General features: G+C 41.5%; 3 protein-coding genes across 12 annotated transcripts; all 3 read left to right on the plus strand.

Moving 5' to 3' along the window:
* The first annotated feature begins 398 nt into the window (after positions 1-398).
* pbxip1b (pre-B-cell leukemia homeobox interacting protein 1b) lies at positions 399-10661 on the plus strand. Of its 9 annotated transcripts, none has more exons than XM_023408897.2 (12): positions 399-517; positions 2489-2565; positions 2964-3039; positions 3277-3344; positions 4146-4557; positions 4727-4801; positions 5546-5788; positions 5958-5981; positions 6572-6624; positions 6944-7057; positions 7208-7442; positions 7630-10661. In XM_023408897.2, the coding sequence occupies exons 2-12, from the start codon at positions 2515-2517 to the stop codon at positions 9300-9302; spliced, it is 3024 nt and encodes a 1007-aa protein (XP_023264665.1). In that variant the 5' UTR covers positions 399-517; positions 2489-2514; the 3' UTR covers positions 9303-10661. The 9 variants fall into 9 exon arrangements, with proteins under 9 accessions (XP_023264665.1, XP_023264667.1, XP_023264670.1 ...); XM_023408899.2 differs by having other exon boundaries at positions 7633-10661; XM_023408902.2 differs by having other exon boundaries at positions 7208-7298.
* A 420-nt stretch (positions 10662-11081) lies between these two features.
* LOC111656984 (protein S100-A11-like) lies at positions 11082-15030 on the plus strand. Of its 2 annotated transcripts, XM_023408928.2 has the most exons (4): positions 11082-11099; positions 12499-12567; positions 12647-12781; positions 14346-15030. In XM_023408928.2, exons 3-4 carry the CDS (start codon positions 12650-12652, stop codon positions 14478-14480), a joined length of 267 nt encoding a protein of 88 aa, XP_023264696.2. In that variant the 5' UTR covers positions 11082-11099; positions 12499-12567; positions 12647-12649; the 3' UTR covers positions 14481-15030. The 2 variants fall into 2 exon arrangements, with proteins under 2 accessions (XP_023264696.2, XP_087030850.1); XM_087174724.1 differs by lacking the exon at positions 11082-11099 and having other exon boundaries at positions 12433-12567.
* Positions 15031-15426: 396 nt separating this feature from the next.
* On the plus strand, positions 15427-21251 carry LOC111656955 (protein S100-A13). Its single transcript, XM_023408881.2, has 3 exons — positions 15427-15585; positions 20447-20568; positions 20739-21251. The coding sequence occupies exons 2-3, from the start codon at positions 20449-20451 to the stop codon at positions 20892-20894; spliced, it is 276 nt and encodes a 91-aa protein (XP_023264649.1). The 5' UTR covers positions 15427-15585; positions 20447-20448; the 3' UTR covers positions 20895-21251.
* The last annotated feature ends 1567 nt before the right edge of the window (positions 21252-22818 follow it).

Below are 22818 nucleotides of genomic sequence, written 5' to 3' on the forward strand. Positions count from 1 at the left end.
AATCACTTGGTTTACATGTCACACATGTACTCTGGTAGCTTTTATGTGCCTTCACTGAGATTTTATGTCTTGTAATTATTCAATTTGACAGTTTGGAAAGTTGCGTCCAATTCATGATTTATGTATTTCACAAATATAGGATACATTTCACAGGCTGTTTTACATTGGAAAGGAAGATACTGCGACCTAAAATATCAACCTGGAATAGACCTGAGCTTGTGGACCAACAGTGGTTGATGCTGAGGACTGGGGGTGTTTGAAAAAAACATTTATCACCTGCATGTGTCAATCAACTTGGAAGCTTTCCCTGAGAAGTATAGCGACGCCGCATTGCTATTGGTCGAACTGGATGGAAAGGGGCGGGACCAGAGAAAACACTGCCCGTGATTGGACGAGACGCGTGTGGATCATGCAAGTTCAGGAGGCATGTTCTAAGTTCCCAAGTTGGATGCGAAGACTCACAAGTGTGCCGTGTGTGTGACAGACTCTGGGGTCTGAAGTAAAGCAACCGTCCACGGTAAGAACCACCTGAATTTGGATGTAACTAACATTTACTTTTATTGCAAATAACAACGTCTGTTCTGTTGTTTTTTTTACTTCCATTGCGTCGCAAACGTCGTTTCACTCACCTTTTCCTGGTTGCTCGATTGACTGTTGTGACAGAGAAAGTTTTAGCTTAGGCTTTTAATGTCTAGTGCTAACAATTGTCGTGTAAGTTGAAACCTTAAGCAAATTATCTTGCTAACACCGGCCGTTAGCACGTTTAAGAAGTGACTTTTCATTGTTTAATGTGGCGTTAAGTTTTTTTCCCTGAGCCCTTCCCTGTGGGGCATTTCCTGTCACAGGCGTCAATATTTGTCTGTAAACAAAATATTTTGATAAACTGCGTTGTTGGTGATGCTGTGTGTGAACTGCTGTGAACAAGCTGGTTATGGTTCCTCCACTGACAGCTTAGCATTGCTGTCCTAATGGCCTGTCCTGTGGTATATTCTCTTGACCTTTTTTGGTGTTTTTTCCCTGCTGAGAGAAGATGATCAGATTAGGCCTGCAGCTGTAACTATATCTTTGGCTGTATTTTTCTCAAGAAAGAAAAAAAAATGCATGGACTTATATATTTCCTTATGCAATTACTTTGAGGATATAAAGAGATCAGGCAGGGTGTCAAGTGTCTGTAAACATACAAAGTTTTAACCCATCCTCCCAAAGCTATGGCTATGTAGGTTAGATTAGTTGGTGCTCATGAAGATCAAATAGTAGTAAAGTAGTAAAAGGCAGTGAAAATTATCTTTTGCTGTTAAAAGCCTTTAGCATTGTGGTGCCTTTAAAATAATCCTTTTAAAACTGTCCTTAGAAAACATTACTGCCTCTGTTGTGTTCCCCATGGCCATCTTCTGCATGCTCCCTCTTCCTGTCTCTGCTCAATCTCTTGGTAGCTATATTTAGCTGGTGTCTATTTAAGCCATTCCACTATATGCTCCACAATGCTCCTTGGGCCCTAGGCTAGATTCAGTAGACTTCTCTTGGGAGGCACTCGATTAGGAGACCTAAATTGCGGAGCTGGGAGAGAATTGAATTTGGGGAGCGAAGTGTGTCATTACCTAGACAATGTGGTGTTAACCAAAGTGGTTCATTCTCTTTGTGTTCACTGATGAAAGCCAGACTACACTTAATAAATATGCATATCTGTTTCATCATCCTCTGCTGTTTGAAAGCAAGGACTTTATAAAGATCTAATACCTGACACTTGCATCTGACCAGGTGGTAAAATGGAAATGTCCACCAGTGTTTAAGAAGTTTTGTTGTAGACACATTACTACAGAGGTAGACAAAAGGAAAATGGTTCCACCGAGTCTTTATCTTACTGTAAAACTTGTAATTCTTATGCAGTGTACAAATATACAGTATACAGTTGCAATTTGGCAGTTTGTAGACATCTATTCAACAGACCAGTAGCTTTGAAATGGACAGCCTCTATTTCCAATAATGCCGGCCTTAGTTACCCATGTCTCTGCCAAAACATTTCCCCGCAAACCCTAAAGCCAGGGTGATCAAAAGGCCCACAACACACACAAACTACTAATGAAGAACTGAATGGTCCCGGGGAATGAGACTTCCTGCACACATACACACGCATGCACACACATGCACACTGACAGCAATGTGTTAACACCACCTTACAGTAGGTCCTTTATTGGCAGAATGGGTGAGGCTGAATAGCAAAGTCATATATTCAAATCCTGTGCATGTGTACAAAAAAGGATGTAAATTTCTTAAAGCTGCAGAACTCACACTGACACCCTAATTGTGCAGTAATGGCAGGCCTCTGAACAACACACCGGCTCTCTTGGGGTTGTTAGCTGTCGCTTCCCTAAGTTTGATTCAGAGGGTATAAAGGCACAGAGGAGTGGGGCCTTGATTTGGTTTTGTCTCTGTGAACTAAACCACTATTAATCATGTAATTGTTCTGTATGTTCTTCTTGTGTTGCAGGAGACAGGCAAAGCCTCTAGGGGGCCATGTCTGGCGGCAGCAGTGCTAACAACAGCTGGACCATCCTCACTCCTGAGGTATCACCACACTGTAAAGAGCATAGGAAAACGACCTCAATGAAATTGCATTATTTTAAAAAAAGAAAACTCCTTGTCCCAATTGATTTTCTTATAGGTCACCTGAATATGAAGTAGGTTTCTTTAATAAGACTGTCTGTGTTTCTTGCCTTTTTCCAGATTTAACTGTTATTCAGAAAGTTAAACTGGCTTTTTGAAGCCCACACCCATGCACATGTATACACATACTGCCTTGCTCAATGGCACTTTGGCAGTAGCTATTATTTACGAGAGTTATGCGCATCACTTCTGCTGCTCAGAAACAATCAAAAAATTGTAGATTGAAGACTGAATGTTCCGATTATCTCGTCTGTCTGTTTGCGTCCTTTGACTGTCTGGTGCTTTTCTGTTTGTCCCAGGAGACTGTCGCTGAAACCCTGAGGCCTTTGGCAGAGGGAACAGAGCACCATGAAGGCAGCCATACATCTGCAGCAGGTGTTTTTCAGAATAAAGTTGAGGATTGTGGGATCATTAATGGCACAGGAAAAATGTACAGCTTTGTCAAATAAAGCAGAGAAGTAAAAGCGAAGTGGAAAACAATGTACCACATCACCACTTCTCGTCATTCTGCATATGCACACGGGTGTCCCAAGTCAGAATGGCTTCATTTCAAAAAATGTTGCTATAAAAGGTTCATCTCTTTGTCTCCTGTGTCTGTGTTTGATGAGCCAGGCTCTGGAGCAAACCAGCCTGCAGAGGGTGAAGCATCTGCAGCGGGGTCCCCTGTGGAGGCGCACCTGGTAAGACAGCAAAACCCATCTTTTTCTATCATGTAGTATTTGTTACACAGCCTAGCTATGATTGGCCAACAAAAGTGTTCTGATGTCTTTTATTTTGTGACTATACCATACTTTGGGTGCATACATTCACTCATATACTCATAGGATAATCACTACATTTAAACTGCTTGTACCATAGCTCCCAGGAGTACTTAAATGTGATTGGCCAGAGCTTATGTAGCCACATTATCACCCCTCTAACAAAATATTTATACCTGGAAGATGACTCACTTCAGCTGTTACCAGGCTACAGCTTCTTGATGGAGTTATAAAAGAATGATCTCTCTCTAACTTTCCAGTGCCAACACAAAGTTTCTATTTAAAGAAATTTAGAAAACAAGAGAGAGCTCTTATTTAATCATTTAGCAAGGGCTTTATGAAAGACTGGTGCACAAAATGCAGAACCTCAGAGACCTAGTTCATATATGTTTTGTAAAGTTAAAGGAATAGTTCAACATATTGTGAAATGCACTTATTGACTTTCTGACAGAGAGGTAGATGAGAATATCAACACCACTCTCATGTAAAACTACTCTCTATGTAGTTTGCATAGCTTAGCGTAAAGACCGGAAACTGCTGGCCTGGTTCAGCTTTATATTTACACTACAGTGGTATTAACATATCACATCCAACTGACAAAAACTTTGTTTTTGGATTATGTGCTTTGCTTGAGTTTAAACCAAAAATGCTAGAATATAGGGTGCCCTAAAACCTTTGAGTGACAGGGTTATACTCTAAGGGATTTTAATGACCTGATTCTAGGTATCAGAAGAAAAACCAGCAGCACTAAGTGGAGGCACAAGCACTGAGCAGCACACCTCCGTGCCCACCGCCATCACTGATGCCCCTGTTCCCACTTCTTTGGAAGTCTCCAGCAGCTTAGTTCCTGGCAGTGATGCACTCAGCCGGTCAGAGGGCCTACCCGAGGGGCCGGCACAGTCCAGCCCTGACCCCGATTCATTCTCTGACTCCTACTCCCACATAACCCCCTCCCCTGATGAGCCCCCAGCGTCATTGCTGAGCACAGAGACTCTGGGAGGGATGGAGTTTATGCAAGAGGAAAAGAGGCTTGCACAGGAAGGAACACTGCATTCATTAAATGGGGAGGAGCTACATCAGGAAGAGGATGAGACAGACCTGTCTCCAAGGATGACTGATTTAGGGAAACAGGCAGGTATGAACAGCAACACTCTGGTCATTATTATATTAATATTAAAACCTCAGCACCAGTTTTTGTTATGTATATGCTGTTATAAACATGACAAAGATCGTCATGTGGTATGCCTGTATCCTCCCCTTTCTTTTTTTGGAGACTAAGCCATATGTACTATTTGTGTTTGAAGTGTACTTGGTGGACCAGCTGGTTATGGACTTGTTCAGTATCTGGGCCAGGAAGTTGTCTGGAGAGGCTGTGGTTGGTATGAGGAAGGGAGCATGATGTGACAGAGAAACTCTTATTTGCATGACACCCTGCAGAAGTAAATTGGCTTCAGTGGGACTGGGACCTCTAAAGTTTTTTGCAGTGTGGCGTTTTTGTCTGCAGCTCTTTGTCTCACTACAGCATTACAGAAATTAGTCTTCTTTTGCTCTGTTGTGCATTCTCTTATACATTATTTGTTTAGCAACTAGAGTTCAGTGTCAGTGAGCGTGTCTTTGCGGTACTTGTTTATAGCACCATCGCTCTTTAACAATAAAATGGGATGCAGATAGTTTGGAAAGTTTAAAGACTGTTGTTTCAAAGTGCCAGAAGTTCCAAATTTAAGCGTTTGAATCACTTTATGCAGTTTAACGGAAAATAAGGAATGGCAATGGAGCAAATTAACCAGTGTGCCATGCACAGCAGAGCCAATAAAGAAGCAAGTCTTACCTCCCATGAGGAGTTTTGTCCTATACTTCAGGATCAGACCAGTTACAGCACCATACCTGCTGTGCAATCTAATATCAGCTCTCTGTGCAAGAGCAAATTTGTGCCTAACAATGTGCAACAGCTTTGCTTTTTAAAAAAAAAAAAAAAAAAAAGTCAGAAAATGAAACTGTCTAATGGATACCCACAAAGTAAATGATCCGCTGTTTTCACCGTTTATGTTTTCACCGTAAAGCAAGGTAATTGTCAAGATATACTTCAAAAACAGCTCTTTATACTCTTTCCTTTACTGCTTAAGATTCCCCTGTGGATTCAGAGGTGGGTGAGGAGAGGGCTGAGAGGACGGAGGAGGAAGGAGAGTCAGAGGTGAGGAGGAGGTCTCTCTTAGCAGCTCTGGAACGGATCGGGAGGGCAGAGGAGGAAGAGGAAGGAGAGGAAGAGTTTCAGCTGCCACAGCGAGAGGAAGACAGCGGGTTCTCTGTGAACAAGTGCATCCTTGGTGCTGTCATTCTGCTAGGCCTCGGCACCATCTTTTTCTCAGGTAAGCATCACCATTTGACCTGTTGAGAGGGTAAACATCCCTTCCCAATTCCCATGTTATTTTAGATGGATTTTTTTACGATGTTAAAGTAAGGTTTGATAGAGGAAAGTGGTGCTAGCAGTGGATTAGATAAAGGGTACTTTGAGACTGAGGTGTGTTATACCTGCAGGTGTCTTCATGGACCTGGATGAGGGTAGGTTTGTGTGTGCATGAGTGAGTTCTTTCTTGCAGCATGTGTTTGTATGTGTGAATGTGCATGCAGGAAAAAAATAAAGTTTTGCATCTGACACTTTTTAAAAGTAAGCCTTCAAAGCTCTGCATGCTTTTGAGGGAGAGAGTGATTTAGGCACCTTTGCGTGATTTGGTTAATTTTTTTTAGGCTTATTTGCTGTTGGTAAATGAAAACATCATGAAACACCACATCAGCACAATGTGTCCATGTCTTTTCTAGTTAAGTTTTAGGTTTTTATGATTTTTTTCTTAGCATGAACAGTGTAACATGTTGCAGGAACATTGAGGATGAGGCAAAAGTCGGTACAGAAAATTAGCTAAATTGGAAATACAAGGTTTTCAGCCAGCAATGAATACATTGTTCCTAATCTTTCCTTTGGAAATGATGCAGTATGTATGCCTTTACTCAGCAACACACATTTTATTGCCTTGGTTTTTTGTTTGGGTGGGTGTCACTTTTTTCAGTAATAAGCAATAGAGTGTAGCTTCTGCTTGTGTTCTTTGACTGAGTATTATAAATATCGAAATAAAGCTTTGCATAATGATTTGCAGAGAGTGACTATGGTACCAGGGAACTGAAAGATTCAGAGGTTCCACGAAAACAGGTCAGTCTGACATGAATTTTTCACTTCTTTTCTCTCCCTCTACTCTAACTTTCACTCATTATGCCATTTTCTGTATAAGGACAATGAGCACCGCAGCATTAAGGTTTAGTGTGATATGCTCAGTAGGAGACCACCCACAACGCTGGCAGCATTACTGCTATTGTCTACCAACTGTGTTTCTCTGGACTTTTGTTCTTTCCAATTTCATCAACACATACTGTTCTCTCATTTCCTGACTACTTTGTCTGGCAATAATGATTCTGAAAAGTCCTCTAAAGCCTTGCCATTGTGTTGCACTGCATGTATAATTTGTTGACAGGAGTGGCTTAATCCGGAGGTTCCTCCACCCCCAGTAGATGCTGACAGTACAGAGCTTCTAAATAAGTTAGTCAAAGGGAACCAGCATATTTCTGTGCTACAAGCCCAACTTCAGGTGCGACTCCATTCTGTCTCTCACTTTATTCCTCCTCTATATGTGTGTGCAGAATACATAAACTATTTGTATGAGTGTGCATTTAAAGGTGTCACTGAGTGTGTAATATTCTCACCGGGCCGTCTTTTCCTGTTCTTTTTCTTTAAACAGGCACAGGGAGAAGAGCTAAAAGTAGCCAAGGGACAGGCAGCAGAGGGAGCAAAGGAGCGGCTGCGGTGGGAGGAGGTGGAGAAGGAAAACAGTAGGTTGAAGACAGAGATGGCATCTCTCCCTGTTCTTCAGACAGAGAATGAGAGGATGAAGAGAGAGCTGGAGTCTGTCCCGGCCCTACAGAAAGAACTAGACACACTGAGATCGACTGTGACTGAATTAAAACGCTCCTCAGGTACAAAGGGACAGAGGGAGGAGGTAGGGAGGGGACGTGACGAAGGGTAGAGGATGTAGTAGGATGATAGTTATTAGAAAACAAGGGAAAGTGTAGGAAATTTCTTCCTTTATTCTTCTTCTGTTTTCTCACTTGACTGCTCACTGTTCATCTTTATAGTTGTAACAACTACTTGTGTTTCCTTCAGCAGCCAGTGAAGCAGCTCAAGCACCTGTGAAGCCCACTCCATCGCCACCCAGTGGCCAACCAGAGGACAGCAGGCAGGACACAGCTGGAACTGTAGAAACACAGGCCAGGAAACCATGGGATGACCAGAAGGAGAAGAAGACAGATTGGAAGAAGGAAAAACATGACATTGGTGAAAACAAGGGGTGGAAAGAGAGAGACAAAACTGAACGAAAGGAAGGAGAGATAAAAGAGCGCAAAGATGGAGGTAAAACAGAATGGAAAAAGGGAAAACATGAGCAAGGAAAATTTGACAAGGAGAAAGATAAGGGAGATAAGCAGAAGAGGCACAGTGATGAGACAAAACAATTGAAGGAGAAAGAGTGGAAGAAAGAAGGGGGGAGCAGAGGTGATGAAGGAAAGCCATGGAAGGCTAGGGAAGGGAAGAAGGAACAGAAAGAAAAGAGTGAGAGAAAAGATAGAAAGGAAGAGAAAGATTGGAAAAAGGCAAAGCATGAGAAAGTAAATGAGGGTAAACAATGGAAAGGTAAGGAGGAAAAGAAGGATTGGAAGGGAGGAAAGGACCGTGAAGAGAAGCACAAGGGGAAACGCGAGTGGAAGGGAGAGAAGGAGTGGAGGAAGGTGAAAGACGGCTTCAAGGGAAGTGGCAATGAGAAATGGGAGAAGAAAGATTGGAAAGAGAAAGGAGAGAGGAAAGAGTGGAAGAAAGGTGGTGAGTGGAAAGGTAAAAATGGCAAAGATGAGGGTAAAGATCGGAAAGGAAAGGGTGAAAGGAAACAGTGGGACGAGAGCGAAAATCACAGCAAGAATCATGGTAAAGACAGGAAAGGGAAGGACGAGAGGAAACAGTGGAACGAGAATGAGTGGAAGAGTAAAAATGGTATAGGTGATAAGGAATGGAAGAGGAAGAATGAGAGGAAACAGTGGAACGAGAATGAGAGGAAGAGTAAAAATGGTAAAGGTGATAAGGAATGGAAGAAAGGGGATGAGATGAAACAGTGGGAAAGGAAAGAGGAGGAGTGGAAGAGAGGACAGAAAGAGAAAAAGCACAACGGAGATTGGAAAAAGGACAGATCAAGCGCTGAAAAACACAAAGATGAGCACAAATTTTCTGGTAATCACAATAATGACCACCATGAAAAGCATGAGTGGGGAGACAGGAAAGCCCCTCACACACATCGCAGACCCTCCATGGAACAGCCTGAGTACTGGGTCCAGCAGAGAGACCGGCTCCAGCACAACCCCAAACCACCACAGCACTGTAACTCATTGGAGACCTGCGCTCAGGCTGAGGGGCTGCTTCCTGTCCCCTTCCCTGAGTTTGAGGCCATCCTCCGCACTTACCTAGCCAAAGCAGAGGAGGCGGGAGTGGATGCTTCCAAAACAGAGGAGCTCAAAAAGCTAGCTGCCAACTTCTTCAAGGATGGGGTCTTTGTTCATGACAAAATGAGCTTTCAAGATTTTGTGGAGGATGTGGAAGATATTCTGGAAGATATGGTGGAAGGGGATGAGAACGGGGAGGAGGAAGAGGATGAGGAGGATAGCGCCATAGAGCAAGAAATGGAAGAGTTTGAAAGAGAAGTCATGAAAAAGTTTTCAGTGCCAGGAGCGGGAGAGAAGGAGGAGAAAATCAAAGGGGAGTGGAGGAAGGAGAGCGGACGAGGGCGTGGCTGACGTGAAAAAAATTGATGGATCTGTCGAAAGTAGCTGAGAGGAGTCGTGACAGATGAGGGGTTATTCAAAGGGAACACTTGCTATTGGACCACAAATGCTTACAAGTATACATTAATCATCCTGTCATCCTTTTTTTTTTTCTTTTTTTTCTTTTATACAGGATCTTATTTTACGATTGCCGTCTGCTGTCCCGGTGATACAACTTATAATTTAATTTCACTGTTTTGGGGAAGTTTTGTATTTCACCTGCACACATGCTCACATCTTGGTACACAGTGGTGTAGAGAAAGGGCTTGCATCTAAATCAGACTATAGGGTTTATTTGGGTGGATGTACAAGAGAAGAAGACTGCACTTAAGCTTCAGTGTTTTCCCTGTAATGTAATGACACTAGTTAAGCATAATGCCTACAGTAGCTACTCCTTGTGTCCATAGAAAACTCTCCAAAACGTCCAGCTTTATATATCTGACCGAGCACCTGCAGCTCATGTTGAACATCCACTGGTGTGAAAGTTAGTTCTGTAGATACTGTAACTTCCTCTCTTTGCATAGGGAGATAAAAGCTGTTAGACTGAGTTGGATGTTACTCTGCTTTGACTCTCATCTCTAGAATAACCACTGTACAGTCTCAGTCACACATGACACCTCTTCCATTGCAAACAGCACTGTGCACTGTTGAAAGTCCACCTATTCACTGATCAGGCCTGTACCTACAGTATGTCATCTTTATGGAGTAATTACTTTAGCCTGACTTTAATGGCAAATTACCTTCAAAACATAAACAGTTTTTTTATGAAGGGTGGAGTGAACGTGAACTGCTGAAATAGTTTAGTGAATATTTTATGTGAATCTATAGAAATCTGCATTGGTTTTGTTTTGAATGTTTGTACATATTGCATTAAACGTGTTTAAGAACTATGCTGAAATGCAGAAATATATAGTTAAATTATTTTATAGAAGTTGGCATAATATAGGCAGAAAACAATTGGCGGGCACATAAAATATTGACATGTTGAACATGTGTTCCTTTTCAGGTACAGAACTTGTATTGTGCACTAAAATGTCCTTAATTGTTTTATTATGAATGTAACATTTGTTTTTATTGGTTAAGTTGGTCACTTCGCACTTAGGTCATGGGAAATAGTTTTCAAAATAGCAGTAATAGGTTCCTTTTTTTATTTCTTTACGCTAACTTGTGAAATGTTGCTAATTCAAGGACCTACAGCCGAATACTGATTGTCTTTCAGAGGTTAACAATGCTGCATATAGACCTTCGTATGTTGGGATGCTCATATTTGGCCATTTTATTGTTATAAGAGCAGAATAATAAATTTGGTGCATCCATGTGATGAAAAAAAAATGTATTTTGTCATTTTTGCTCACTTGTGAAATAATATAAACAGTTACCTGCAAGCAATTTATTTTTATAAGACACAGTGATTTCAGGTCTTTGCTTATACTTCACCTGAATCTGATGCTATCGGATTTTATGAGTTCTGATGATTGCAGTGTTGGAAAGACTGAGATTTCTTTTTATTTTATTTAATGTTAATTATAATTTTATGGTTGTTTGATCAATTGTCTTACAGTTTCTGTTGAGAGTCAGTGGGGGCTTTACTTGTTTGCTGACAGATTAATACAACATGAGTGTCCTCCTCTTCATGGACCATGGTTTGCCTTTGCCAGATTTATGTCTTTGTGCTCAGAGATACTTTTTTATTGTCCCTTCCTTTTAGATTCTTTGCATCTGGATGTGTGGAGCAACAACTTGGCTGATGTTAGCAGAAGAAAAGAGAGGGTGAGATTGACTATGATGTCATACAGTCACTGTCAGTCTGTTTTGTCAGTCAATAATTGTACCTGTTCGAGACCAGAAACCATAGTTCCGAGCTGGGGAGATTTTACATGAATACTGTAGACCAGTACAGATAATAATACTGTAGAATTGCTGTACTGTGGCTTCAGTGGTAATATCACACAGACAAACAAAAACACACATAGCTATGTGCTCATCCATATCCTGCTGCCTGTGTAAACCAAAGTTTCATGCAGAGTTGTGTTCCCTAACGTACACTTCTTTGTAATGAATAACTACATAATAAAGTCTGTGAAAGGAGATGCTGTAAATCAGTCCCGTGGCACAGCTATAACAGCGTATGACTTTAAGGAACTCTGAGTTTCCCCCACACTGATTTCATTTTTGAACAAAACTTTTTTTAAAGCACAGAATGCTTCTACTCTCTGGGCCCAAAACTGGATGAGTGGGTACAACAGGCAATCAAGAAATCCGAGACATATAAATGATGTTTTGAAACATAGGCAAACAAGCCCTTAGACACAAATACAACTACAGCTAAGCATCAATCATAAGAACAACGTGCAGCATCACCCCATGGAAAACCCTGATGCTTCTACACTGCTGTGTATTGTGCTGTGACTTCTCAGTTGTGTCTGTAAGACATTTATTTTGTCAGTAGCTGCACTCTCCTTTCTGCAATGATGGCCAAGGGAATGGAAGGAGGAGTAGTGTAGACTGCAGTTTCAGGTGTATGGGGATATATACGGGTGTGTGTGTATGTGTGTTTGTGTCATACAGCTGATACAAGAAAACAATGTGTGGGTATATTTGGCCGATAAAGCTATTGTGCTTGTTAGCACTAACTGCCTCCCTAATATGCCAGTTGTGCACATCCTGTCCGAGGTTTGGCTTAAATAATGTGACTCTTCTGAGGTGAAACCCAAGTGCCTCGTTCTCAAAAGTTTCTGCAACACAAGCTGTATAATTATACCTGATTTACTGCTTTCTTTTTGCTCTCTACAGCATTCTCACCCACAGTTGCACACACATACACAAGAATGGAAAAATGTTAGACTACTGTCCATGCATCAGCATGAACTGAGCAAAACATTAAACTGTTAGTGCACACACATTGTGATATGTTTAAACTGACCTAACTTGGATCGCCACTCTGAGTAAGTTCTGGGTTTTCTTGAATGAGGTGATTCATCCAGTAATCCTTAACTTCTGCCAGAGACTAGTTACACGCTGAAGTGGCATCTCAAAATGCAAACGCGTCATGGAAAAAGGTCGGTAGTGTTTGGGTTTACACTGTTACTAATTGCAGTGAATAATGTACCAAAAAGAAAGCTGTAAATATATACAGACAGATTAGTGAATGTTTTATCTTCTTTACCAGGAGAGGAAGGCTAGAAAAGACCAGGAAGACTCGTGTCGGAACAGTTTACCTACACACATACCTGAGTTGGTGAGTCTGATTTCTGTTGCTACATCAAATTCTAGTTCAGGTGTTGTTTCTCTTCTAGCCCAGACTGTCTGTCTTTCAGTTCATGATGGAGTCTGCTGTTGCTGTACTGGTGTCCCAGTTCAAGGCGTATGCTGGCAGTGATGGTTCCTCTGACACACTGAGCAGAGACGAGTTCCACAGACTGGTCACATCGGAGCTCCCCAACATGGTCAAGGTAAGGATTGTAGGTTTACCAAACAACAATAAATGTAGTGATAGACTTTTGAAATATAGTTGTATTTGTACAGTTTTGTCACTATGGTGTTCTTATATATACAGTCTATATGTACATATATATATATATTCCAATGTTTATTACATCCATTGAGATATTTAGCTGATTGCTTTTTGTTGTGAATGTGAAATATATCTGAAGTGTGCTAATTTACAAGCAGTCTTGTTACCCTGATGGAGTAGCTTTTTTGTACAGTATATGCTAAAATGACTTGCAGCATTATGACTAGTGATTCTGTATTTTTCTTCTTGTCAACAAATCCCATGAAAACACCAAAACCAACAGTGACATAATCTGACCAACAGGTTTTGCCTGTGTAGCCAAAGCCTGGTACAGCTTATTCTTCTGCTGCCATAGAGCTCCATTGTTGTCCACAAACTATTGAGCCACACTATTGTTCCTTCATTACCATGAACATGGTCACGGCAGTTTATTTTGAGTCGATCACAGACACACACACACAGACACACACACACACACACACACACAACCACTGCCATAAACACTCACTCGTCCACAAGTAACATTTGCTAAAAGCTACAGTGCCCACCTATGTTGCGAATCCCTGAGCCTTTTAATGATAGAAGTATGTATGTGTAACTTGTTTTTAAAGATTTGCATCTTTAGTAGTTTTGCCTTGTTGTTTTTTGTCTTTTTTTTTTTTTTGTCTTTTGATGGGATTTGTTGACCATATCCATAGATTTTGATGAGGAGCTATTTCTGCTGTGTGTTTGAAAGATAAGAGTCAGTAAGATAGTCTAACTTTGCTCTGCTCCTTTTTGTTTGTCAGGCAAATCAGCTTTCTCATAAGGGTGGATTCATATTGAAATGGTTATCATCTGGATGCCATATTGGCTCTTATTTCCCTGACCATGTAATTAAGTCTTAGTCATCACTCTTGTACGTGGGCAGTCTTTAATGCATGTGGTCTTAGTGTACCTCTGAGTCACATAACAGCACTTAAAAAGAACATTTCAGAAGATTTTACCCTTTCCACTCCTGCCTGTGACCTTCAGCAGTAATGAGTAGTTGTATAGCAGGATATAACTACATTTTATGTTTCATTTTAAACGTTCCAAGAAAACAATGAGTCTGTCATGAAGAAAAGGTTTCCACCCTTCAGAGACTTGGAAATCTGGCCTTGTTGTGGTCGTGTTGTCTTTACTCTGCATGTTTAACCAGAACACAATGGTAGAAAGTAGCAGTTCCTGTGGCCTGACAAAGAATACAGGGCTGCCGCTTCCAAGTGTGGAAAATTCCATGTGTTTCTGCTCTCATGAAGAGTTGAAATAAACACAGTGGCCACTAGATGGTGACATAGTCAAAGATCCTTGTGCCAAACCACCTCTGCTGATGTTGCATGAATTTGTGAACTGGTGTGCTGTGCCAGTGGCGCCAGCAGCTTGCCCCTGTCTCATCTCACCACACGAGCCCTGGATCATCCACTGGGCCTGTCAGGGTTGTTTCCAGCATTTGATACATGTATCTTCATGTTTTCCTGCAGAATGCTGGTGACCCTGCTGTTGTTGACCAACTTATGAGCTCATTGGACAAGGACAATGATGGAGAGCTCAGCTTCCTGGAGTTCTGGCAGCTGATTGGACATCTTGCGAGCAAGCATGGGGGGTTCAGCCAATAGAGTGCCCCCAGATACTCTGTAACAGTTCCACGTGTGTTAACTGATTTGTAGTCATACAGTTATGAGAAAAAAAATGGGAAATCAGCCAAATGGAAAACACCCTAAAGTTTATTTCAACTGCATAGTGTGTTTTTATCAGTGTTCTGCTTTTCTTTTCACCCTGTTCTCTCAGCAGCTGCTGCCAAACTGGCACACACACTGTCACAGAATACTATTGAAAGATTTCAGCAGTTTTAAAACCAGCCCAGTCTGTTTCATACCACACACACGCACTCACACACACACACACACACACACAAACACACACACACACACACACACACACACACAGCTGCTTGTGCTTACAGGTCTGTGAGGGTGTTGTAGAATGCATTGTCTGAAAGCTGAGAATGTGTGTATAAGCATTATGTGTTCTTGGCTTGTCTGACTCTTGGAAACAGGCCTCTTGGTGTTTGTCATCTCTCTCTCCAGGGCACAAACAGAGGTGTGGTGTTGGCAGAACAAAATTTGCTTTAGTAAGGCTGGAAATAAAGTGTACATGAAATGTAAACACGTGGGTGTCTCTTGCTTCTCAGGCCTTCATTTGTTCATTTGTTTTATTTTTCTAGTGAGCTCTATCTTTAAAACCTTTCCACAAGTGAGTAAAGTTTCAGGGTGTGGTTTGAGTACATCTGTGTGTTGGGAAAGCTTTGAAGACGCGCGCACTCAGTCATGAGCGCGTGCTTGTTCTTACACGTTGGGAGAAAGTATCTGCTAGGAAAAAAAAAAGTAGAGATGAATGTGCGCGTAAATAATCTCAACATTTTTGTAATAAACCACATTATAAAAACTTTCTGTGTTTTGTTGAGCAGCGGAAATGTTTGTAAGAAAATGTTGCTGAAAACTGTTGTGTTGCTCAAGCTGCGCCTCTCTCCACATTCCTTCTCTCGCAGGCACACGCCCTATGACAATGAAAAAAAAAAAAGTTGGCTGTGGTGAGAAGTTAAATCACGGAAAAGATATGTGTTGCAGCTTAATCCAGCCCAAGACTGAAGAGGAGGATCTCTGAGAGAAAAGGAGTGCAGCTGCTGAAATAGATTCTTGCCTTTTGTTCCTTGTCCTAACGGTGAGTTGCCTTATTCTGATTATGACTTTAGTGCTGAGCTCTCTCTGTGGTAGCGAGATGTTTTAGTCCAAACTGTTTTCTAGGCAAACAAGAAAATGCTCAGTTTAGCTGATTTCCTCCACTGTCATCAATTTTGTATAATTTGCGAGCGCCTCTATTGTCATTAGCCATCTTTGCGGCCACAGGGATCGGGTTCTCCTTCTTTGTAATTTAACCCCAATCCCTTTACACTTCCAGAGAAACCCGAGACACGTTTACTTATTTATTTGCTGTGTGTCAGACCTGCCTCTGGCTGCTCTACAAATTGTCAGGATTAGTTGTGGCAAAATGTAAATGTGGGACAGAGGCAAGCCCCCTGACATCTCTGTTACGCACGGCGCTGATTAGTTTTGGCGCATTTGCGCTGAGGCCTCTATCGGCCCGTTAAACAGCCACTGGTGACTGTGACGGCGGTCAGATTTAGCTCGAATCAGTCTGAATTATTAACGTTATATGGCAAGAATCCGGTAGCGAGACTCCAGTGGCTTCAACCGGGTGTAGTTTAATGACGCGGAGGAGAAATAGCTGCCTGGTGCGATGACAGGTAACATGCTCTGGAGGAAGTGAGTCAGACACGCCTAGTTCAAACAGCAGGAGCAGAGAGGAGCTGATCGGTTACTAATCAATGCTCGTGATCGAACTATCGGGCGCCAGCGCAGAATAATGTCCCGCTGTGGTCATCCCGAGGATTAAAAACCTTTATTCTAACCCTTTATCAACATTTTGTGGCAGCTTGTGTCAGCTGGCGGGGTGGTGAGGTGAGGCGAGGCGTGGATCAGGTGGTTTGGGTGGCGTCACCTAATTTACCTGTGGACTGGTTTGTACTTGTCAAGCCTTCAAACTAGTTTCAGCTCTCACTATATCTGGCGTCCTCACCAGCATCTGCGCTATATTTCTGCACTATATTCAGGGTTTATTTGATTAAGTTGAGAGGCAGGCCTACTATGCAAATATTATATGATTCATAAATGGTAAGAGCTTAATTCTCAACTGCAGTACCAGTAGGTCACCATTCAAACATGGAAACACTAATGACAAACAGTACAATATGGTATAAGATTCATATTTATTAAAATATGTATTTATCATTTGTTTAACCACAGGTCCTGCTGTGATTGGAAACCTCTTTTGCAAGGGAGACAGAAAATAAAACAAACAACACAAAGAATGCTGAAATGAGCTACAGAGAAAACAGGAAGAGTCGTTTACCTCTTAATCTAAATTGTCTCTGCCAGAGAACCAGATTCCAAACTCAGTTTCCTTCATTTGAAATTTTCTAAGTTTTTAACATATTATATAAAGAATATTAAAATAAATTAACTAACCAAATTCCAAACGAGCTTGTGCAGCAGTTTCCGATCAGGATCAGGATCCTGTTCAGGGTGACAAGATATATCTGATGGATTATAGGAAAGTAGAAAAAGCATGAAATTATATTTATTTTTTCAGGTGTTCCTCTATTCCTTGCTTTTTCCACTTAGGGATTGTTGGATAGTTCGGGCCTCTAAAAATAACTTCACTGTTTTGTTCATCTGGTCATAACATATACTCATATGCCACTGGTAACAGTGGGTTATGTCTTAAGACAAAAAGACAGGAAACCACTGAGATGGTGCAAAATTCTTGTAAAATGTTACAAAATAGGAGCAGACATTCAAATATAACAATGTCCGGGGCTTCCCACAAGCATTTGTCACACTTGAGTCATTATGATCATAATCTCGACGTTATGAATCTGAGTCCATGGCAAGTGCTGAGAGTCTATAGGAGAGTTTTATGTGTATTCAGCACACACTCGCAGCGAGGCCTCTTCTTGCTCTTATCAGGTAAAACCTACTACATGTTCTTTTTCTACCCATTTGTAATTCTGTGGCCCTGATGTCTCCAGTTCTGACCGAAGGCGTCTCAGTTTCATGTTCGTCTCATTACATTCGGAAGAGACCCTAATGGATGGTGGGCTGTCAGACATTTTGATATATAGCCTGTACAGACACAAACACACACACACACACACACACACACACACACACACACACACACACACACACACACAGACACTGGTCGGCCTGCTCCTGTGCTGCTGTTTGTCTTGTAGACGATGTTAGGAAGGTGTTAGGACAATTATAGTAACCTATTAAATAATGATGAACACCATGCTGATGACAGATGCACAGACACAGACTTGTATGTAGGAAAGAGTTGTGTGTGTGTGTGTGTGTGTGTGTGTGTGTGTGTGTGCGTGTGTGTGCGTGCGTGTGTGTGTGTGTGCAGGCATGTGTGCTGGCATTGCAGGGAGACATGAAACAGAATCCAGGGTTTGGGTGGCTGCTCTCACTCACCCAGTAATTAGGTTAATGCAACAGAAGTCCTAATTGGTATCGTCCCTCTTTAGATGTGTGTGTGTGTGTGTGTGCGCGCCTGTCTTTCTGTATGTCTGTCTGTCTGTCTGTATGTCTTTGTGTGTGGGTCGGTGTACATAGGCAAGCATTGAGGTGTGACATCTGTGTCAGATGGGAGACTTACCAGCTTCTACGGTTACTCCAACATCACCCCAGGCACCCATCATCATTACACTGCTGCCTTGTGGTAGTTTCCAATACTCACTGGAAATCCTGCAGCGAGGTCCCACCCCACGCTGCTGTGATACTTATCAACTCTACTCAAGTGTGTGCAGCATTTATTCTGGCCTTTTATTTTTGGTGAACAGTTGCTTTGGAGATCTTGTTTGTTGAGACAACACAGAGGTAAACGGGAGCAGAGACCTAGGGAGACCCCTCTGTTGGATGAATTAGGATACTCAAGGTTGGCTGTACTTTTTTTAAAGAGGGAACAAGCATAACATTCTCTGTGTCCCAGCTCCATATGACCAAATAAACTGTATCTACTACAGCAGTTTTAGTTTACTGTACCAATAATATACAGTATGTACTAGATACTAATTATCATACTGGTTTTGCAGTCACTGTATAAGAAATCAATATGCTTGAACATTTTTTATCAACAGGAAATTATGCAATAAATGTGCAATCAAACTGTTTGCGTGCCCCAGGTCCATACAACATACTAACTGTATACAGCATAAACAACATACTAATTGTATAGAAGATATACTGTTGACAAATCGTCATGTTTTTGCAGTTAGTATCCAAAAAAAGTTCATTATAATTTAACAATTTCAATAAACAGGGAATTGTGCAATGGTGGATGTATTAAACACCACAAATAGACATAGGATTTAATATTTATTTTCTTCAAGTGCTCCTAGATCTGTTTTACCACCATCAGCACTTCATTTTAATTTGTAAACATCACATGAAGGAAGCAAAAGACTTCATATGTATATATGTATATTTTGCTTTCTGAAATCAGAATCAGATCAATTTTTATTTCATTTTATTTTTTGCAGCTGTAAGTAGCTTCTCTATCTCATTTGAGCAACGCTCTGTGACACAATTGGCCCTTTTCACAGCAGATATTTGTCCCAGTAGAAAAAGCTATACAATGACTCTGTTCTATTCAAGACGACAGTGTGATAGGGGGAGCCAGCATGCATAGCGCCAGGACCCTGAAAATAAAGCAGCTAAATGGAATTTGTTAACTTCATTATTACCATCTGTGCTTTTTCTGTTGTGACATGTCCAAACCTAGTGGTGTTAATCAACAACACACTTCAAATTGGCACGTAGTATGGAATTGGGATGTAACTATTGTTTTCTAGATCTGACATTCCAATGAAAGCATGAATGTTGTTCCCATTGCCATCCTGGCAGCATTCAACTGGCAGTAAGAAATGCGTGACACAAATTAAAACTTCAGTCTGCATGTCTCCAGCGTTCAGCCGAGGATTTAGCTTCAAATGCCTCTTAGATTCTCTCAATAAAAGCAGCATTTGATGTTTGCATTCCGCCTAGTTTAATCAGTTAGTCCTCGGCTGACTGGCTGGGTGATGTTTTTCAGCTCATACTCGAGCACAGAATGCAGTGTGTTCCTACAGTGTGAGGGGATGTGTGCTGCAGCAGACGGGCAGCAGGCAGTAATCTGAACCTGTGGCCTCCCGCTGGCTTGTGGGGATCAGATGTCCACCGTCAAAGATCACAGCTCCCATTGTGTTTACCTCAGAGACTCCCCTCCTCTTCAGCCTTCCATCACTCCCGCTCTCTTGCTCTGTTTACCTCAGAGAGCCTCCGGGCTCGGCCCCTCCATCTCCCCCCGTTCCCTCTCCTCCTCCTCTTCTATGCTGACATCACTTGTGTGTCTCACCTTTCTCACATGTTTATGTTCAGAGGGCATAGCCACACATATCCAGTTCAAATATAATTTCAATATGTGATCTAACGATCTGTCATTGCTGCACATTTATGACTTAAATGGCAACTCAGGTTCCTAATAACTGCTATAGCTTTTCAATAAATCAATATAATCATTAAATTTTCTATCAATATTTTGACTATTTCCATCATACAAGGCATTTTAAATTAGGTGAGATGTTTTACTAACACATCCTAATATATGATATGATTGCACATAATTAATTGTGAAGAAATCCTAATCTTCATCTGTCAGCTGTGCACAAGCATTCCAAGGTTATTATGCACATTTCTCCTTTCTGCAATGCAAACAAATGATCCACTAAATAACTGAAATAAGCCTTTTATCCAGCCCATGCCCAAAGTAAATTTATTTTCAGATTAATAAAAATGCATGGGAATGGAATTAGTAACCTAACGGCATGGTGTCTGAGTGTCTGAGATATGGTCATATCTCCTCTTGTCATGCCCTAAACTTTCCTCTCCACTTTTTGTCCTTGCCTTCCTCTCTTTAGATATGGAGTCAGCCATTCAGACAGTTGTGACCACATTTCTCAGTTCTGCCAGGGGGAGGGAGAACCTAGATGGGAAATCCTTCCAGAAACTGGTAAAGAAACAGCTCGGCGGCATCATGGAGGTGAGGACCTACATAACTTTTTTCTGCTCTTTAGCACCCTTTGCTGTAAACAAATAATCCATGAGTATAGAGGAAATGTTTTTTCCTATCTTTGTCCTGGAAGGTGTTAACATGTTAGTACTAACAGTAATGCCTGTTTGCTTCCATCTGTCCCTCTGTGTTTTGCTCAGGATACAAACAGTTCCTCTGCCATCAAGGAGATGCAGCGGGGACTGGATGAGAACAGCGATGGAAAGGTCAGCTTCCAGGAATACCTCACTCTGATTGGCTACGTGGCCAACTCCCTCAGTCAGAGCAAGTGTGGATCCAATGCAGACACATCGTAGATGCTCGTGTACCTGCAGTGTTTGATCCATCAGCAAATTAACAGCCTTTTTTTTTTCTTTTTGCACCTTTTAAGTATCTTTTCTCATTTCAAAATTTTCCAGAGATCATGTATATGTTTTTTTACACAACAGTCCGTAATAATTTTCATTCACTTAATCCAACAGTTGTGTAATGCTCTGAACTACACTTTAATGTCTGTCCAGATGAATCTTTTTCTTCTGTCACATCATACTGATCTCCACTGTCAAGGACATGTTGAAGGACTCTGAGCTGGATGTCTTTTTTTTTTTTTATAAATCAATTAGACAAATGATACTTACTATATTTTCAAAAATAAAAACTTTATATTAAATCCATACTGTGTGCAGTTTTTCATTAGTATTTCATCGATGAGCAACTCGTCTCATTGCTAGTGTTCACCATTGACTTCCATTATAATTCCGCTGGGAAACGACAAATACATACATTCAAATACTGTATGCGCACAGTGGTTTCATTCATGTGGTTTGACATTGACCCACAGGCACCTCTGCAACGATGTCTCTTCCTTTCACAGCTACCAGCAACACTTGCTAAATTTAGCCGTGACATCCATGGTTGGTCAAACTCAGCAGCCTTTAGATGCATCAACTATTGCAACCAGATCCTGACATACAGTATACGCTTCCTATTGTGTACCATCCTCCACTCTGCAACACTATACATACACACATATGGTGCAGATAAGTGCACGCGCGCACACACACACACACACACACACATACACACACACACACACACACACTGTGCTACCCCACTCACAGATAAAATATACTGCGGCAACAATAGATAAACAAGAAGATGCACTTACAGTGACGGCAGATTCAATCTTCATCTTGCAATGACAGAGCTTTTGCATTAATCTTGATGGTGTTTCTTTTATAAGCATGATCCTCTAAATCATTCATTCAAGTGTACATGATGATGTGTCTCTCATTTATTTTTGCTCTTCATTTACTTTTTATGCCCTTCGCTGTATCGATTACATTACTTGTAAATATGTTTTCCTGTCCAAATACACCTGTGTACTGAACCTTTTTCATACATTTTGCGCATGCATACGGTGTGTTCTGAATGTATTTGTGAAAGTGTGCATGTGTGTGTGTCCTTGCATGAACAACTTTGCCTTGGGGTGTGTTTTGTACTCTTTCTATGGGGATTTCTCTGCATGGCTGCCAGGTGTGATGGCTCCATTCATATGTGCTACACTAATCCTTCGGATACTATATCAGGCATGACACCCGTCTCCTCCAGTAAACAACTTACCCCAACACCTACCTGAATTCTATTTTTGCTGCTTAAAATCAATTTTAGCAAGTTGTCAAGTTATTCATCTTTGTATTTATTTACTACTATTGACATTAAGTACATTAAGTACAAAATGGTTGCACAACAGGGTAGCGGGTGATCCGCTGCCACAATAGCGAGCTCTGGCACAGTGAGTGATATGTCCGTGTCTCTGCACCACACCTCATTGTGGTCAGGAAATGCTGTTGGTCTAGTGACATGAGCTCAATCAAAGTATGAATGTTACAGATTAGTTCTGTCTCTCTCAAACTCACTATTCACACTCGATAGCTGCAGAGTTACTTCACTTTAAGGTAAATGAAGTAACCACATAAACCACATTTAATGTATACAGGTGTACTTGTGGTCATATTAAGGGTAAATCAATTTGCTTAATGTCTTCCTGTAGTTGCAGTACCATTAGTGCTCTCTGTCAATATGTCATCTCTGACAGCAAGCGATAGGGGGGGGGGGGGGGGGGGGGGGGATCTTACCTGTGTCCATTCAGCAGATAGCAGGTGTCTGATGCGTAAACAGAGAAGGAGGAGAGAAAGAATGGGTGGGGGGTAGGAAGGAGGAGAAGAGCAACAGGTGGAA

The sequence above is a fragment of the Seriola lalandi genome, unplaced genomic scaffold (assembly GCF_002814215.2).
Source record: "Seriola lalandi dorsalis isolate HSWRI2012SDOR001 ecotype SW California unplaced genomic scaffold, Sedor1 jcf7180002054376, whole genome shotgun sequence".
NCBI classification, from domain to species: domain Eukaryota; kingdom Metazoa; phylum Chordata; class Actinopteri; order Carangiformes; family Carangidae; genus Seriola; species Seriola lalandi.

What these genes read in the sequence shown, in the direction of transcription:
- pbxip1b (XM_023408897.2), top strand. Translation starts at nt 2,515, where the DNA reads ATGTCTGGCGGCAGCAGTGCTAACAACAGCTGGACCATCCTCACTCCT. An exon ending in CGGCACCATCTTTTTCTCAG is followed by an intron (nt 5,789 to 5,957) that starts GTAAGCATCACC and finishes TTATACCTGCAG; the next exon opens with GTGTCTTCATGGACCTGGAT. An exon ending in TGAATTAAAACGCTCCTCAG is followed by an intron (nt 7,443 to 7,629) that starts GTACAAAGGGAC and finishes TGTTTCCTTCAG; the next exon opens with CAGCCAGTGAAGCAGCTCAA.
- LOC111656984 (XM_087174724.1), top strand. Translation starts at nt 12,478, where the DNA reads ATGTTTTATCTTCTTTACCAGGAGAGGAAGGCTAGAAAAGACCAGGAA. An exon ending in CTACACACATACCTGAGTTG is followed by an intron (nt 12,568 to 12,646) that starts GTGAGTCTGATT and finishes TCTGTCTTTCAG; the next exon opens with TTCATGATGGAGTCTGCTGT. An exon ending in AGCTCCCCAACATGGTCAAG is followed by an intron (nt 12,782 to 14,345) that starts GTAAGGATTGTA and finishes GTTTTCCTGCAG; the next exon opens with AATGCTGGTGACCCTGCTGT.
- LOC111656955 (XM_023408881.2), top strand. Translation starts at nt 20,449, where the DNA reads ATGGAGTCAGCCATTCAGACAGTTGTGACCACATTTCTCAGTTCTGCC. An exon ending in AGCTCGGCGGCATCATGGAG is followed by an intron (nt 20,569 to 20,738) that starts GTGAGGACCTAC and finishes TGTTTTGCTCAG; the next exon opens with GATACAAACAGTTCCTCTGC.